At 29.9% G+C, this 18,652-nt stretch overlaps 2 protein-coding genes across 2 annotated transcripts in view; both read right to left on the bottom strand.

The window, feature by feature from the left end:
• Window positions 1-371: 371 nt before the first annotated feature.
• LOC136968556 (phosphatidylinositol 4-kinase beta-like) overlaps window positions 372-18,652 on the bottom strand; it is a 53,925-nt gene continuing 35,644 nt past the window's right edge. The window contains exons 2-14 of the mRNA XM_067262545.1: window positions 15,964-16,705; window positions 11,815-11,932; window positions 11,603-11,734; window positions 9,484-9,587; window positions 9,220-9,398; window positions 8,988-9,078; window positions 4,303-4,445; window positions 3,598-3,819; window positions 3,364-3,522; window positions 3,100-3,282; window positions 2,754-3,019; window positions 2,554-2,686; window positions 372-2,474 (exon numbers count right to left, since the gene is read on the bottom strand). Of these exons, the coding sequence (XP_067118646.1) occupies window positions 2,169-2,474; window positions 2,554-2,686; window positions 2,754-3,019; window positions 3,100-3,282; window positions 3,364-3,522; window positions 3,598-3,819; window positions 4,303-4,445; window positions 8,988-9,078; window positions 9,220-9,398; window positions 9,484-9,587; window positions 11,603-11,734; window positions 11,815-11,932; window positions 15,964-16,615 (2,688 nt within the window). The 5' untranslated portion in view covers window positions 16,616-16,705 and the 3' untranslated portion in view covers window positions 372-2,168. The remainder of the gene's footprint in view (window positions 2,475-2,553; window positions 2,687-2,753; window positions 3,020-3,099; window positions 3,283-3,363; window positions 3,523-3,597; window positions 3,820-4,302; window positions 4,446-8,987; window positions 9,079-9,219; window positions 9,399-9,483; window positions 9,588-11,602; window positions 11,735-11,814; window positions 11,933-15,963; window positions 16,706-18,652) is intronic.
• The window catches only part of LOC136968560 (flavin-containing monooxygenase 5-like), a 223,361-nt gene continuing 212,519 nt past the window's right edge, over window positions 7,811-18,652 (bottom strand). The window contains exon 3 of the mRNA XM_067262552.1: window positions 7,811-7,820. The gene's annotated coding sequence lies outside the window, so the exon portion shown is untranslated. The remainder of the gene's footprint in view (window positions 7,821-18,652) is intronic.

Genomic DNA, 18,652 nt, shown 5'->3' with positions numbered 1-18,652 from the left:
TATATAAAAATGGTAATATTGTCCTTTGAGTGGGATGGATCTTTAACGGTCATCCTGAATGGAACACCACATTACACATGTCAAACTCTGGATTAGATCCGAGCCCAAATCCTACAATGGTAGACTGATACTTTACTGTGCAGCCACCTAGTCAACAATTACATTCAACAACAAACAATCCAGTAACAATCAGCTAACTTATTTTAGCATGGAAGGAATGCTGCCGTCTTTTTTCCACAAACAAGATTGAATTTGAAGAGTTTAATGCATACACCAATTTCCTCAGATTAGATCTTGTACATGCAAAAACTTTAAAAGAGTTTGAATAGATTTCTACTGCAGTGTTGTAAAGCTGTAATAAATGATTATAATTTTTGCTTGTTGTTCCCAATATTCTTTATAGGTCAAAGCAATTTACAGAAACTACAACTTGATAATTACATTTCGTAAGCAACAATCTCGCAGCTTTAGTTGAATGTCCAGAATAAGCGAGACATCAATCTTAGTTGATTGTTGTTTATAACTAATTTAACAATATTTGAATATGAAACAAGAGTTAAATAGAACCATTGCCATTTTCACTTGTGTCTTGTTACAAAATGGAATAAAAAGTCACGAGAAAGTACAACTTAAATTCCAAAAGAAATTCACAAAGAGCTCAACGAGTAACAGGTTCGGAAGAGATGGGAAACAGTTAATGACCTTGATCTTATCACACAAAAAAAAAATAATAATCATCATAGTCCAAGTGGATTTGAATCCAGATTTCTTGTATGTGGAAAATCTGCAAAGCCATTGAGCCATTGACAAGCATGATGAAAATGACACACAGATGATGATGATTATAGACAAGAACAAACAACATAAATATAGGAAGGATACTCGCTTCCTAAAGGCTGTAATTCCTTATTAGACTTGTTCCTTATTTCCTGCACAGTTAAAATAGAATTTAAAAGTTCAATAAGCTCATTCAGATTCCAAATTGAAGTAATTTCAAGCATTCTTTGACAAAGACATTACAAATCATCATTAAACTATTTTTAATAAATTCCATTTAAGGAAGCAGGACAAAGCTTTATTAATGTTCTTAAAAAGTACAGGTATTTACATTATTAATGTCATTTTCCCATCTCCAAAACACTGCTTTTCTTACAAGTCAGAGATACGTAGTATACATAAATGTAGGAAATAATTATAAAAAAAAAAACAATGATTATCGAAAACATTCACCAATCAGCAACAAAGTAAAAGTACTCTTAAAGTGGAATATATGGAAAAAATTATTAACAAACTCGTACAATGTGCGAATAAATTTAAACTAAAAGTTAAGTAGTTACAGCCTAGACATATTCGCATGATCAAATTCTGGTGTGGGAACTAATATTGAATCCGAATATAAAAGAAATACACTGTTTCCCGGTCGGCAAAACGGTAAGGCAATCATATCCGTTTCTTCTGAATTTCTGCTGCTCAGTTAAGAAATTGGGTTACAGTGAGATGACGGTGATTTTCTTTTGTACATGATGTTTCATGCTCTGCACTCTTCGAATGTTTCTAGTTGGTGACCGTCCGGCAAACGCACGAACGTTTGGAGTTTTTTGCGGCTTTGTTAAGTCCTCGTACCTAGATGTTATGACGTATAAATAAAAGTTTGCATCTGGATATACAATTTAATAAATTGTTTATGGCTGTCTCACTTTTGAAGACTTAATATAAAAATCAGACTCGAATCTTTCATAATATAGCACCCGCTACACATACCAGACAGATACTAAAACATTATTCCGCTGGAATGCACTAGACAATGTACAAACTTTTGCACCAACAAGTGAGCATAAAATTGCAACAGTGGATGGAATTCAAATATATATATTTTTTGATTATACTCCAAGTAACAAAGCAGCTCAATAGAAACACTTTCTGCAGAATTTCGATGCAGTGAAATGGCAAAAGAAATGATATGAATGTCAACTATACAGTAACAATGTGTATAATTGGCAGATTTGGAAGTCGAAGGTGTTCGGTACATTAGATCACAAAGAAATGAAAATCTTTCTACATGTAAGATGTAAGACACTGGATGATAACCATTTGCCAAGTTTATGATAATGGAAAGTACTTTTTCTCGGAAAAATTACTATAATGTTCAATAAAAGCTGTTTCTGTGTTCAGAGAATTCCGTTAGTCAGATATTGAAATCCGTCGTATAGTTTGGTGGTGAGTGAGTGCATGCTCGATTCTACCATACTGTCGACTAATAACTGCAACTGTTCTTCCGTTAATCCCATGTGAAACCGGTCCTTCAGCGCTCGTACTGCACTAGCTGCATTTTTAAAGCATGGTAACTGAGAACTGGACTGCATTATCTCCACTAAGCTCAATATCCTTTCATTATGTTTACGGGCAGAGACCAAACCTTGCAACATAAGTATTTTAAAATATTCAAACATATCACTGCCAAGTCCTCCCATGACCTGTCCGAAAACAAAAACTTTAATTAGTTACGATATTTTTTTAAAATATTAAATACAAAAATAAAAATGTATGCCTTACATCAACAAATTCTTGAGTGAGTTTGAATGGAGAGTTCTCAAAGCCTAAATTTTTAGGAGATGACGAAAGAATAAATCCAAAATCAATGTGAATGATATGTCCCTCGGAATCCAGCAGAATATTTCCATTGTGTCTGAATTAACAAGACTTGTTAATCAACGTTCAATACAAATAGTATCTTTTATTTAATGATCACCTACCTATCTTTTACTTGAATTAAATAAGAGATGAGACAATATGCAGCACAGCTTTGGACAAAATTACGTTGGGCAGAAAGAAATTCTTCACTATTAAAGGCACCAAATTCCTGCAAAAAGTATTCCAAAAGTGACATCTTGCTGTGTTTTTTCACTTGGTGAAGAGAGACGGTATTCAATATTGGTTCAATGAGGCCACTGTCAGCCGAAGTCACTAGAATTCTGTAAGGACGAACCCAAAGTGGAATGTGTTCTTTTTCCCATATATCCTGATAAATAACAGATTACAAATTAAAAATTAATCAATACTTGATTATATTCTTAAACACATATTTATAATTCAACGTACTTGCAAGGTCGCTAATAACTGATAGGCCATGAGTTCCTGCCGTAAATCGTCCCCACACTTGACAATGGTTGCCAACAAATGCCAATTTGGAAGATGTCCATAGGGAGATGATTCTTGAATTCTTCTCACTTTTTCATCCCAAGGTTCTTTCAATGCGGCAGCTGATGGATCTTCTGGATCTCTCTAAAAAAATAAACAAGCACTTATTTCTAACAGATACAATTAAATAAAAAATAGCCATCAAAATCTCGCAGTTGTTCGAACCTTAAAAGTCGTTTTTGGAACATTCATACTTTCGGAAAGTCTCCGTCTTATTTCACCAGCAGCAACAAACACGGGTTCTCTGCTATCTGCACTCGTGCCACTGTCTTGAGAATGCTGAGAAAGAGTATCTCTATCGAGAGATCTATGACATGCTACATACTAAAGAAAGATATTTTTCTTATTATAGTAAACTTAGATAAGGCTATTAATACAAATAAATGTAATTTGAGATACCTGCATTGAAATATCGTCGTCATCATGAGTCCAGCATTCAGCATCATCATCCAAAATGGGATAAATATTAAAAGATACATTAGAAAGTTCATGCTGCACAAAATAATCAGGCAGATTTTCTTCTGAACGAGTCTGTCTCAGAGTATTGATTATTTTTGGAGGTACAACAGCTACTTGCATGTTTTCAACAGCTACCACTTCTACATAAATCAAATATGGTGCCTGAAAGAAGTTTTTCATAAATGCATAAATTTAGAATTTTCAAACAACAACAAATTTAATTTATGTTTATAAATTAGTGTAGTTAAATCAAACAATCAAATTTAGCAATAATTCCTTTACAGGTCTAATAATGACCTATTAAAGTTATATGTGGCATTGCATACATTCATATGCAAATACCATGATGTCATTATAAATTTCTCACTACATGGTAACTTTTCAGACACTATGTATATTGATGAGAAAATTCATGTGTAGACTATTATGTTTTGATCCATTGTTTCTTAATTATCCTTCCATTAAAAGTGTAAGACTAGACAAAAATGACAATAACAAAATATCAATCAACTTTTTAAGCATTTGTGCATGATCCAATTTTTGAATTCTTAGCAAAATTATAAATTGTTAAAAAACGTTTAATTGTACATTAAATAAAGCCAGATAAATTATTCTGTATATTTGAAGACATTCACAGAACTTCACCTTATCTTTCGAATTGAGAACCACAGCAGCTTGAGGAGGTACGCGAACGACGAGATGCGACAGAATGGCCGAATGTATCGGCAACCAAACACGAGCCGGTAGGTTGAGGTTTAACATGGACAATTCGGCTTGCAATATTTGAGCTGAAATTGAGACATTTTTAACTTCCAATTAATTCAAATTACAAAATCTTAATATTTAAATTTATAAATTATTCAAGACAAAGATTTTAAATAAGTAAATTTAAAAAATTAATTCACATTTGTAACAACAACTATAGATTTTGGTTATTTAAGGAAACTATTTCAGAATATTGATTATTCATATTGGTATAGATGGAACAATAGACAATTTCTGTTTACCCCTAATGCTAATGTTGCCAAGTCCAGATTGGAAATTTCCAGTTTTACCAAACATATTAAATAAGAATATTTTTTATTCTCTAAATATTAAATACTTTGACCATTTACTTTTATACAAATACTTCCTTGGTTCCATTCATTCTGATTGGCTGTGCCTAAGAGTTCCGCCATGAGTTACTCGTAACCAAACTTCTTTATTTACCTCATCTTTTAGGCTTTCCATTTCCTCCAGATCATTTTTCTACCGATCTGTTCAGAATATGGGCTATGTGGAACAATCCTCTACATAAAGATTTGTCTACATTTTAAACATGTTTTTAAATGGTTACTTTATAATACATAATCATTCATTTTTATTTATGTTTAGTTTTCATCATGTACTTTGATTGTTATCCTTTTTTTAATTTATTTGTATTTTAATCTTTTGTTATGGGTGTAATTTTTGGGGAGGATATCAATTGTCTTATGACATTTCCTTTTGTATATGCAATAAATAAATTTTATTTATCACTCTTGAAGTAATTCACTCATGTACTAGTATAAATTTATTTGTAAAACAATTTGCACAGATATAATAGAAAATCTTTAGAACAAGCAACTATTATTATATAATTTTATAGCAAAATATAAAAAGGAAAAAATAACTATACAATTGCCAAGTTCCTAAAGTCAACATTATCATACTGGTAGCTTACCGAATAAAATTCTGTTGTTCCTTAATTCAATACTCAGATAACAGTAGGTGCTTGCATGCATTCTGAAAAATCAAATTTTTGCTACTACAAAACTACAGCAGAGCTACTAAATGAATGTTGTTTGAAGTGTTCTGTCTGATCTATGCAGTCTTCAATGTCTTATCTGGTCTTGTATTATACAGATGGAATTCAGTGGGAATTGACATATACATGTTTCTAAAGACAATATAATTTTTTTGTACTGATTTGAACTTCTTTGTAGGTATCATACCAATGACAAAAATTTACTGAAATGTTGCATTTAGATACTGAACAAACCAGGAAACTATCATAAATAACTGTGGTTTTGTTCTCTTAACTTAAACGTAGAAAGGGAATACAGTAGAAAAGTTTAACTAGGACATTGCACAACTTTGTCGTATTGCAATAGAATTGAGGTGAAGCTGGAAAGAAAGAAGTGATCCTTGCACCTGATGGTTGCAGACAAACTTGGCACTTGTTGCCACAAAAGAATATATCCCTATACTTACTGGCCACAGGAGAGATGATCCTTGCACTTGCTGAAATGTCCATTAACTCTGACCAAGATGAATGTCTTGATCAGAATTAATGGATACACTCAAAATGTTTGGCTCTATCGATTTTATCAATGAAGATAAATTTTTGAAATTAATATTTATTAATAAAATGAACACTGATTACATTTTAGTAATTATTTTTAAATTGTTAAACAGTTCTTACAGATTTCATTAAAATCAAAAATTCATCAAAATTCTGAATTGAATTAGATTAACTAATTAGTGAATAAGAAAAAAATCACTTACAGATCTTTAATAATTTTTCTTCTACTACACTAAATTCATTGATGTTTTCATTTAGCTTTACAGACAAATTAAACATCAAATTTCTGGAAAATTATCTTACAATCTGTATATGAAATGCAACCATCCGACAAAATTTTTTATGACAGTTGTTTCAGTTAGTGAAAAATGTCTCTATTCAAATGTGTCAGATTAATTATGAACAATACAAAAACCTTGCTACAACATAATGAGATATTGTGTAATATAAGTCAGATTATTTATCAGTTCTACTGACATAACACACATAATTTTTTAAACAGTTAAATGTTAATTGGTGATCACATACAATAGCAGTAATATTCCATACCTACTACTTTATTCTCAAGCATTTTTTTGCAGATAGACTTAGTTATGCTTCCATAATATCTTCATGCTACATGTTATCCATCTAACTGTGTAAAAATTTCAATAAAAAATTTTTCCACTTATTAAAAACCCTTCAAAAAACTGCTAAATTTGCTGCCTTGCACATGCAATCACCCACAATTTTTTTTCACAAGACTGCAAGCAAATGTGTTGATTTTCTGCTCTGACATCAGTTGCAATAGATGTCATAGACGTCTCTCATAATTACCAGAAAAAATAGTCACAATGTCACTGATGTTTGTCAGCTACATGTGATATAAATAGGCAGTCTGCAAGACACTATGACCTTGAATGCTCATCTTTGTAAAATAGCCTGGGGCACTATGACTTAACAATTTAAAATGTTTTTACAGCTTTATTTCATGTCTAAAAAACAGAAAAATAATTTTCTGGTCCTTCTGATAAACACCTAAGCCTCTCATCTATTTCCAGCTGAACTCATTTCACATTAGCCCATGCTATTGCAAAACTTTGAAAGTTTCCTATGAGAGCCCTTGAAAACACACTATTCTGTAAACAAAATAATATCTCAAACTAACAACATATGATGATAAAATTTTGTATATGCAGAGAAGACATTACAAGATTTTTCAGAACTGTCAAATTGGAGGAATGGCAATTATGTGCAACATAATTATGCATGAAAAAATCAGCTGAAAATTGCTACCTTATGCAAATGCCTTAGGTACACATTAAGGCATTTGCACAAGTAATTGCAGGTTAAATAAATCATCATATAATGAATATTTTAAAACAGATTACTGTAAAGAGTAAATTATTTTTATATTACTAATTTTCCTAACTAGAAATTTCAGATTTCATAGCATTTTCTGAATAATAAAATTCAAATTAATTATTACAAGGATTGGCAACCTTTCAGCAGTCTTATGCTGAACCTGTGTTATTCTGGGTGCCAACATGATTCTACCAATTTTGTTAATATATATAACAAAATTGGTCCTGTTATAATGAACTTCAAAAATATATAATTTTGAAGTTGTTAATTGAATTGTTCTTTTGTGTGAAGTGTATACACAACACGTAGATGGAAACATGGAGCATAAATGCATGCACTTTAATTTAAATATACAAGCAAGAGATTTGTTTTTAATGTAACATGGCTTACACTGAACTATGGCTTCCATTTAAGTGTATAATTAATAATTGGGCTACTATCTGAAAAAATTGCAAACCTATAAATTCCCACTGTCATCTGATGTCTGTCCACCCATCTATCCTTAATCTCAAGAATGGAGTTATAGATGAAAGCTGAGATGATATATGGAAAGCTTAGTGGCAGGAAGCACCGATTAACTATATACAAACTTCTGTTGTAAACTGGAAGCCATGTTATTTCAGGGATCTCCAAGGTGGCCAATATCGACCTTCGAGAGTTGATAAAACATTTTTTGGATGCTGAAAATTTTTGGAGTTAATTGAAAATTAACCCCAAAAATTTCATTTCATTAAAAGTTATAAGTCCAATGGGTCATGTATATGACAGTTCAAGATGACATAAATCTGCACAATATAAGTAAATCTAGTCTATGAAAACAATGTTTGAATTAATTAATATTGGCTCACCAGATTTATTTATTAATTATTATTATTAATTGTGTTAGAAAACAAGAAGGGATTGATAATAGGTTGATAATGCTTGAAGGGTTCAACAGCCAAAAAGTTTTGGAAATTCTACCCTACACCAATATGCATATTAGTGCAGAACAGAATGTTTTATTATAGAAAAACAATAAAAGTATTGATAAAAAGAATTAACAAACACTAATAAATTACTTTCACTTTAAATAATTAAAAATATTTTTTATTTTATTTTATTAATTTTTATCAATTTGGCATCAATGGACTACATATATTTCTGCATTACTACCACTGATAATTACTTAGTAGTTAAACATTTATGTTTAACTCACATTAAGTTAAATATTTTAAATTTATACAGATTTGAAGGATACAGTAAATATGATCATTATGTTTGTCAACTTTGATTTGTACTCTTAGCTAATTATTTTATTTCTTAATTATAGTTATTGCATGATTAGATGGTGATATTATTTTTATGATAGATAGAGCATCTACTGTACAGCATAGTACAATAATATCAATTTTAATGACATTTTTCAAGTTAGTTTTGTGAAAGTTTTTTAAATTTCAATTTAAACAATAGGTAGAGAATTCAAAACCCAAAATCAATTAAGACAAATTATTACAATGGTATCTGTAACGTTATTAAAAAGCATAATAATTATGTCAAATATCAGAACATTTGATAAATGACATTCTAGTGTTTTTCAAAAAAACAAACAAAGCATTAAAACAAATTTTTTCATAAAAAAAAAAAAACAATATGTTTACTCTCTTACATGAAACAAGTTACTCACTTTTTAGTTCTTTAGTAGGGACGGCTTGCAACCGAAGGCCAATATTAATTAAAGCCTTTACAAATTCTTGTTCTGGAGCAAGTCTTGGAGCCTGAAATCATTAAAAGTTCTTTTAATTACTGGTAAAATAACATCAAATATTAACTAACAACAATAGTGGACAAAGTCATACAGAACGTATTTAATGATCACTTATATTTTTAATTTTTTACCAAAAGCAAACTTAACTAACCTGACAGTGACATTCTATTTTAATTCCTTTCAGATCACTAAATACACCTTCACAACTATCGAAACAAGTACATCCATTATCAAATGCATGACCAGAAGATAATTCGCCTAGTGCAATTTTATTGGGTTGTTCTATACTACTGGAACATCTTCTTAATCCACAACTTTCTAGAGACAGCCCTAAAAATATTAAAGTGTTATTTTAACATAATTCAAATATTAAAAAAGAAATTTAAATAATTATATTTTTAAAAAAGGTAATTACCAGTTGCGTCAGAAAGAGAACGATGATGAGTCTTTTTGGAGGGAGATAAAATAGGACTTGTCGATGACAAGTTACTATTGAATGCATTAGTAACAGAACGAGGCCTAAAGTAATTACAAAACTAATAAGCATAAGATAATTTTCCATTATATATTAATTAGCATATAAATTTTCTCACATATTTCATAATACTCATAAGTATTATTAACACAAAAATAAATTTTATTAGATGTAAACAATTAAAAATTAAATGCAATAATCGGTACCTCTAACCTTAATTCCTGTTTTAATTTTCTGAATAGTAAGCCTAATGAAGCAAAAGATAATCTTATTTTCATACATTTATTAAATAAACGTTAAATATGAAAACTATAACATTATCAGGTCAAACGGATGTTTGAAAAATAAATATTGTCTTATATATTACAATTATGTTAATATAATAATAAAGTTGTTTTATATAATACCCAGATCAACTGTACTATGAATAAAAATCAGAAAAATGGTTGTGTGACCCAACCTAATGTAAACTGAATTCATTATAATCCTGAAATAATTATGAAGTGAAATAATCAAATGATCAAGTTTATTAAAAAACAGAACACATGAAATATTGTAACTGTGCCATATAAACTGTGTTCACCTAAATAACACCTAAGAGAAGTTAAACATGTGTTTGGTTCAAGCAGATACTTTTATACTCAATTTACAAATAAAATCATTTATTTATATATACAGATTTGACAGTTAATAACTGAACTATAATAAAAATTCAAGTTTATTTTGTACTAATATTTTCAGTTTTAAAATGTTTCATGTTCAAATGCCTTAATATTCTTGAATTTAGAGCTATAGACCAGTTACAGATTCAAATCTGAATGTCAAGAACTTTGAAGATGAAATATTTTAAAGCTTTGAAACATTAACCTGTCCTGTGTTATTCCCAGCATATACCGGGTCGTGACCTCTGATCTGCGGGGTCAAACCCGATGTATCTTGTTGCAGTATCGGTATGTTTTTGATACTAGATGTCACTACATATCATAAATTTTATATTAAAACAAACTTTCGAAATATAATTTTTTTGTTTTTATATTTTTCAATATATTTAGCTTGTTTGTGCAAAATATAAAAATAATTATTAACAATACAGTAGCCACAATTATTATTTAAAAAAAAAAAAATTTGTTAGGCTTAACATTGACAAAAATTCAACATGGCAGCACACATAACGGAGAAAAATTTCAACATAGGATAGCTTAAATGTAAAATAAACAAATCTTATTACTTCATTTTTTGTTTTAGATCAATTATCGATTTTAAGAGTTGAAATATGCTACTTAAAATTTCATACTTGTTATTAATATCAAACAGATAGGACTGAAGAAGGATGTAACTGAATCCATGAAGTATTAAGCACTTTATTTTGTCTTAATTCCTGATTTCAAAAGGAAACACATTAAAATTCACACTTTACATAATTTTTTTGTTTATAACACTAATCTGCATTTGAATAATTACAAAATTACCAACTGGACAAAAATTTTGCTATTGTATATGATCATTTTGAATATTTAATTGAAGAGGCATATATTTGTAAATCATTTGTAAACAATTTAATTAATGTTCATGTGTGTTTAAAAGAAACTTTCATTTTTCCTTAAATGTATGAATGTGTTTAATGTTTTCATCTTTACTGAATGACTAAATATTTTCAAATAAGCACAATAATTGATCATCATCTTAATTTTACTTTATGTATATATGTAAAAAAAAATAAACTAGATATGACTTTATCAAATCAATCTTTCACCACTAAATATAGTCTAATTTAGTATATTTTTATTAAATGGCATAATATTTGCTTATTAACATGAAAAATAACTATCCATTTTCTACTCTTCTCTAAAGGGTTGAAGATACTCATAGCAGAAGACAGGTGGTACTCATTTATTTTTGACTAAGTCCTAAAGAGTAATTGAAAAAAAAAAATCTATTACAAAATCTGCATGTTAGTATTTATTCTTGTGAAAATGATCTCTAAATTTTATTTTAAAAGCTGATTAAATAAAAACTGTACATAAAAAATTAAATTTTGATAAAGAATTGTGAGAATTACCTCAATTCTTCAGACAAAATCAGTGATTTCATCTTTGCACCCTGCGATCTTCGACGAGGAATACAACTGTCTGCACAAAAAGCAGACAACAACCATGCTAACTGGAGGGAGAATTCCACGCTATTCCTACATCTGAAAAGCAGAAAAAACAAACAATTAAAATCTGTAATCTTATAAAAAACTATCAAGATTAAAATATGAACATATATTACCTATAAACAAGATATGGATGGATTGCTTCTGCAAGATCAGCATGGTGAACATACAAACTCACAAGCTGAGGAAGGTAGAAATCGACTTCTTTATCACTGAAGCTAAACATACGATTACCTGTAAAAATATTCAAAATACATTTAAAACTTCTTGTAGTAACTTACTATTTAATTATTTAAGGTTATTTCAATGCATTTGACAAGCTTTCAAACAATCAATCATTTTTAGTTTGTCTTTTGAATCAATTTTGCAATTTTTAATGCTGAAGACAATTTATTTTCTGTTTTTATGTATCTTAGTGTGAGTCTATTTTATCTTTTTATTGTCATAAAAGTTTGATAAAATAAAGAATATTGTTATAAAATCAATCTGTACCAAAGCATGGTGTTATCAAAGCTTTTGGTTATCCAAAGAACTCTTGGTTCATAGACCAAGTCCTTATACTTCAAATAAGAATTTAACTCATTCATGTATCTTGCATATAACAAATGATTTGCACATGTGCTTAGTTTAGTTATTAGAAATTTTGAATTTTAAATAAATAATTTCAGAAAGAAAAAGTCAACACATAACTGTTTGTCACGTAGATGAGTTAACAGTTAAGTTACCTAGATCTCTGTCTAAATTTAAACTTCCAGATCTGTATTGAGTTAGGTCATGCCATGCAAGATGTCACTATGCTAATTAAATATATGTCTACATCTTTCCATGGCTCTAATGACTTAAGCTTACCACAGCATGGTTTGTATGTACAGTACACATATACAGAGTAAACCATAACCCATTTTTTAATAACTTAATATATCTAAAACTGGTTTTTTTAGGTAGAATTATTAATTATATTACAAACTTTCTATGATTTTATTTACTAATTTTAAACTAAGCTAATTAATAATTAAAAGATTTGTATTAGTAGGAACTATATAAGTAGAGTTGAGTTCTGATTAATTGAGGCCTGTTTCATTAAAGTTCTTCTGCTTTATCTGATGTAAACAGTGAAAGAGTATTTAGCCAACAAAGATAAGGGAACGTAGTACAGTACATTTGTTTTGCAAATCTTGACATAGTGATGCTGAGTACTTAAAAAAAGCTCTAGAAATTTTTAAAATAATTAATTCTGTGACTTTTCACAACAATAGAATTTTAACTGTAATCATAATAAACAGCAAATGAACTGTCTTCAATGTTAAAAATCACAAACTTGAATCAAAAGACAAGCTATTGTTTACAAGACCTTACTTGCAAGCATCTTTGATAATTAACACATCATAAACTGTCTTTTGATTCAACTTTGCAATTTTTAATACTGAAGACAGTTATCTTGTTAAACAACCAAATCCCAAGTCCCACCCTGGACCACTTCTTTTCATCCAAATGATTCTAAATTATTTAAAAATTATAATTATTAATTTAGATAAGAGATGGTGCCTAATGTCTACCTCTAGTAGCAAAATACTAGTATTAATTATTAAAATGAAAATTATCACCTTTAATTGTCCAGCACAAATGTTTTAACAAAAATAAAAACGTTTTCGATCGTTTTCAACGGTCATCTTCAGTTACAACTCAAATTAAAAAAAGAACGATAAAATAGAATTAAATACGAAAATAATATAAATGCGCATGCGCAACTATAAATATATCGCGCATGATGCCTAATATACAGAATAAATGAATAAAATTATGTAAACAAAAATACGTGGCCGCATCTCTTGTATGTTGTTATTGCTTATCTTTATAAAACGATTTCCATGCGGTTGATAAAGAATCCGCGTCTCTATGATTGATACATCCCGTTTTTTCTTGGGCTTTATATATTTCTAGCTTTTCTAGATGTTTGATTGTATGTCTATTGTTCGTCGGCTTGATGACGGAAGCTTGGTCCCACAATACCTCAATATCTTGTTGCTTGGCGTATGAAGCTAGAACCGTACTGTCCAGATTCTTATTAATCGAGTACTGGTGTTCTTTGATTCTTTGCTCTAAGTGCCGTAAAGTAGCTCCCACATAAACAATATCCGAATTAAATCGTTGGTCCTTTATTGGTATGGAGTAAACCCCCGTTAAAGAGTTCCGATCTTCTCTCTTCTTGTCATTCCTTAACAATTTGTAAACTGTCGGATTACGTCGGTAAACGATACGTATATTATTGGCCTTAGCAATTTCGTTTATCATTTTGTTCAAGAAGGGATAATAATTGATTACCATCTTCTGTTTACCGTTATCTGCGGGAGAGTGATTACTTCGATTCTGGAACATTACTTCGATTCGATTCTTGGATCAAGCGTGCCTATACTCATTGCACAAACATATGTGATACCTATAAAGAATTGGATTACATACTCGAAATAGCAACACAACAAGGTTACCAGAGAAATATAGTAGAAAAACTTATCACAACGTTCCAGAATCGAAGTAATCACTCTCCCGCAGATAACGGTAAACAGAAGATGGTAATCAATTATTATCCCTTCTTGAACAAAATGATAAACGAAATTGCTAAGGCCAATAATATACGTATCGTTTACCGACGTAATCCGACAGTTTACAAATTGTTAAGGAATGACAAGAAGAGAGAAGATCGGAACTCTTTAACGGGGGTTTACTCCATACCAATAAAGGACCAACGATTTAATTCGGATATTGTTTATGTGGGAGCTACTTTACGGCACTTAGAGCAAAGAATCAAAGAACACCAGTACTCGATTAATAAGAATCTGGACAGTACGGTTCTAGCTTCATACGCCAAGCAACAAGATATTGAGGTATTGTGGGACCAAGCTTCCGTCATCAAGCCGACGAACAATAGACATACAATCAAACATCTAGAAAAGCTAGAAATATATAAAGCCCAAGAAAAAACGGGATGTATCAATCATAGAGACGCGGATTCTTTATCAACCGCATGGAAATCGTTTTATAAAGATAAGCAATAACAACATACAAGAGATGCGGCCACGTATTTTTGTTTACATAATTTTATTCATTTATTCTGTATATTAGGCATCATGCGCGATATATTTATAGTTGCGCATGCACATTTATATTATTTTCGTATTTAATTCTATTTTATCGTTCTTTTTTTAATTTGAGTTGTAACTGAAGATGACCGTTGAAAACGATCGAAAACGTTTTTATTTTTGTTAAAACATTTGTGCTGGACAATTAAAGGTGATAATTTTCATATTAAGTCTAATTTCCAGTAATTTAAAGTTGGTTTCTACTTAATTATTAAAATTAGCAGATTTATAGCCCGAGTATTTAAGACAATTGTTTGGCTATGTATCTATAGTTATCTTTGTGTAAATCCATTTTATCTTTTTTATCATCATAAAACTTTGATTTTATAACAATATTCTTGTATTTTATCAATCACTTTGTATCAAAGAGTTGATGTTATCAAAGCTTTTGGTTATGCAAGGAACTCTTGGTCCATACTACTTTGAATAATCAAAACTCTGCTGTATCTGTATTTCACTTCTGATATTCATAATGCAAGAATACAGTAAAGATTCTTGTCAAAGATTCATAGGAGTTCTTGGTAGGGCAATGTAAAAATTCTATATTGAAGAGAGGATAAATGACCCTAAAACATGTCTATGGCTATTAAATGGCAATTTATGAAATAATGATGTTTGACAAGACAAGTGTTATTTTACTTAGTTTCTATAAGAAACTAAGTAAAATAATGCTATACGCAATGGTATTGAATCTTCTCTGATTTGAAATGAGAATATTGTGTTATATTTAAAAAAAAAATTAAGTTTAAATTGTGTTTTTGTGTTTTATTATTAATTATTTTAATCTGATACTATTCATAGTCAGGTTGTCAAGACAAAAACAGCATCTTGCCATCTGAGAAATTTAAATCAAAGTCTGAGTCAGAGCCTCAGAAATATAGTTTCATTTGGACTCTTTTCACCACATGACTATTCCCATTGTGAATAAAACAACTACGATTGGCATAAAGGAAAAGCCTTTCAGTATCTGTAGGTAGAGAAAGTGGAAAGAATTTCATATTGTCTTTTTAAATAAACTTGTTATTATATTATTTTGTTTAGTTTAAACAAATATCTAAAATATCTCATTCATTCTGCCCTTAAATTTTGCTACTTTTTCACGTCTAATGATAAATTAATACTACTCACCAATGTAAGTCTGGACGCCAGATTCTTTAGAATTAAAGAGGTAGGTTATAGCTATGGACATGTCAAACAGTTTCGACTCGAATAACCGCAGCAGCCAAGATTCTCTCGGTGGCGGCTTCTTAGACATCACAACGGTTGAATTTTCGGAATTGCAAACTGAATTTTGGTATTCCCGCATTTCGGTTTTGGTCTGCAGTGGCACGGAGAAGTCAACGACTATGCCAGAGGACTCGACCACCTTGCTGTTTCGGTCACCGTCGTCTGAATTGAAAATTCCGCTGTCGTCCGAGGCCAAACTAGTTCTGTCCGTGTCCTTTGGTCCAGGAGTGGTCAGAGAGTATAACTGATTTGATGAACAAGAAGATGAAATTTCCAAAGAAATATCTTTAGACTGCAGAGAATGATTATTTAGCACTGGTCCTTTGCCTTCAGGAATTTGTTGAAGAACGGAATCTAAGCTACGATTTCTGTGATGTGTCTGAATGTTTGTATGTGGTGTCCGATAGTCTAAACTGTAGTTGCGCTGATGACAGAGAGAACCTGTGTTTTTCCTTGTGAAGGGAGGCACGCGCGATGAACCATGAACTCCCACGTCTAATGTAAGACGCACTTTCTTTGCCAAAACATCTTCATTAGGAAGCTCGTTGGCCATATTGTGAACGTTTGCATAACACTAGGAAGCCATCACAATATCATTACAAGGTAAAGACAGTTTCAAAAAATAAAGATGTACAGAACTCATCTGTAAGAAAAAAAGAAAAACATTGTAAAATAAGCATTTCACTTATTTTAAAGTATGATAAAATTTTTGAATTATCATATAAATACAAAGTATAATAATTTCATAATGTTAACTGCTTGAAATAAGGATAAGTTGAATGAAAAATATACTAAAATCAAAGCTTTTATTACATATTTTATAGCTGTAATAAAACCAATGGCATTCAACCTTGAAAAATTAATTTATGTAATTTCTAAGTCCCACAAAATCATTATGCAAATCAAAATTGTGTAAACTTAGCACTATAAACTCAAAAGAAAACAAGAAATTTGTATATATGAAAGCATTGTATTTATCTAAAATAGTTCATTCAACATGAATATTTTTAGATAAATTATTTCTTACTGAAGACACTGCTTTTATGACTGGTATAAATTTATTATTTACGATTATGTGAAATGCTATATATATATTTTTTAACATTTTTCATGGTATAACACAGGATATCTCATGTAAAACTGACCTTGCTTGCTGATTGAGTAAATTATTGTAAGCTTCATATTAAAAGATAAAATTAGATAATAACTCCAAAACCTTAATTTTAATCACAAAACATTATGAAAACTTGCATAATTGATGCTTTTTCATTTAAGGCAGCCAATTTTATTCAATCAGTGAATAGGGCTAGTTTTTACCTGGAACAATCTGTATATCATCATCACACTATTTCTAAGAATGGGTAACTTCAAGTTACGCCATGTAACTTGTGGAAAATGAGACATTTATGAAGGATTTCCAGAAATCAATTAAATCCTAAAAGTAGATGGTTATACTGTAAAAATTCATATAATTTATAAATATATAATTTAGTTGAAAAGTAAAAAATTTCTCTTTATATACAGTTACATAGAATTAAACATCATTGAGTGCAATATAAAGATGAACAATTTGAAAAAGTACAACTTTGTTAATTATTTGAGTCTAACTTACCAAGTAAATAGTTAAGTTGAGACTACTTTACATTAATTTTTGTTTGATAACTGAACATAAACACTTAACTGTTAGCATGGTTTAGATATAGAATATTCATTACTATTAATATCAGAATGATATTAATTTGAAGAAAATGTTATAGAAGAATAAATATTAGTTTCAGTTACCCTTGTTTGAAATAACTGGAAGATAGCTGAATTAGTGAGTTTCATAACTTAAAACAGTGCACATCACTAATTAGTTGGCAAATTTTCTTAACTCTGCATATTAGTACAATAGCAAATAACTAAATTGCAATGTTAGAGCATAAAATTCAATGCAAACAGTAGTGTCACCTGGCATCTTCAGTCATATTAAACAGAACTTAGTAGTAGTTCTAGTTAATTTGATTGAAACAACTTATCTATTGCAACAAAAGTACTTTTATGCTTTCCAATGTTTGCAGTTTGGTTATTGTAATTATTACATCACTAATTAAATGGTGATGGACATTACATTCTTCATAGTAATAAATAAATCAATATTCACCAAACAATGTATGCTCAGCAATGCACTTTAGTAATGGTCTTATGATATGCAAGCTAGCAATATTTAAAACTGTAGTCTTGTAGCATAACAATTACGATTTCTTCAAGACCAAGCTAGTCCTACAGAAAAAGATAAACGCCATATTATTCTTATTTATAATTCATAAATACTTAATTTCACAGACTTAAATTTCGCATAACCTGAATGAATAATTATCACCCTTTCGTTTATTTTACCAAGCTTTTATATAAAAACTTTAAACTTTACAGAAATAAATATATTTATCTTAGTACAAGTCAATATAAACCACACTCGTACCCAGCAGAATTCAATATATAAAAAACTATTAATACCTAATAGCTGATTCTCGTAGGGAATCTTATACACACCCGCCTTATCTTCTTTTTTTAACTAACCCTTTATCGTTTCTAAGTATTTTATACAAAT

Source organism: Centruroides vittatus, unplaced genomic scaffold (genome assembly GCF_030686945.1).
Source record: "Centruroides vittatus isolate TY-2023 unplaced genomic scaffold, ASM3068694v2 contig_15, whole genome shotgun sequence".
Classification (NCBI taxonomy): Eukaryota; Metazoa; Arthropoda; class Arachnida; order Scorpiones; family Buthidae; genus Centruroides; species Centruroides vittatus.
Note: the sequence above shows the minus strand (reverse complement) of the source record. Positions and strands in the feature narration are given on the sequence as shown.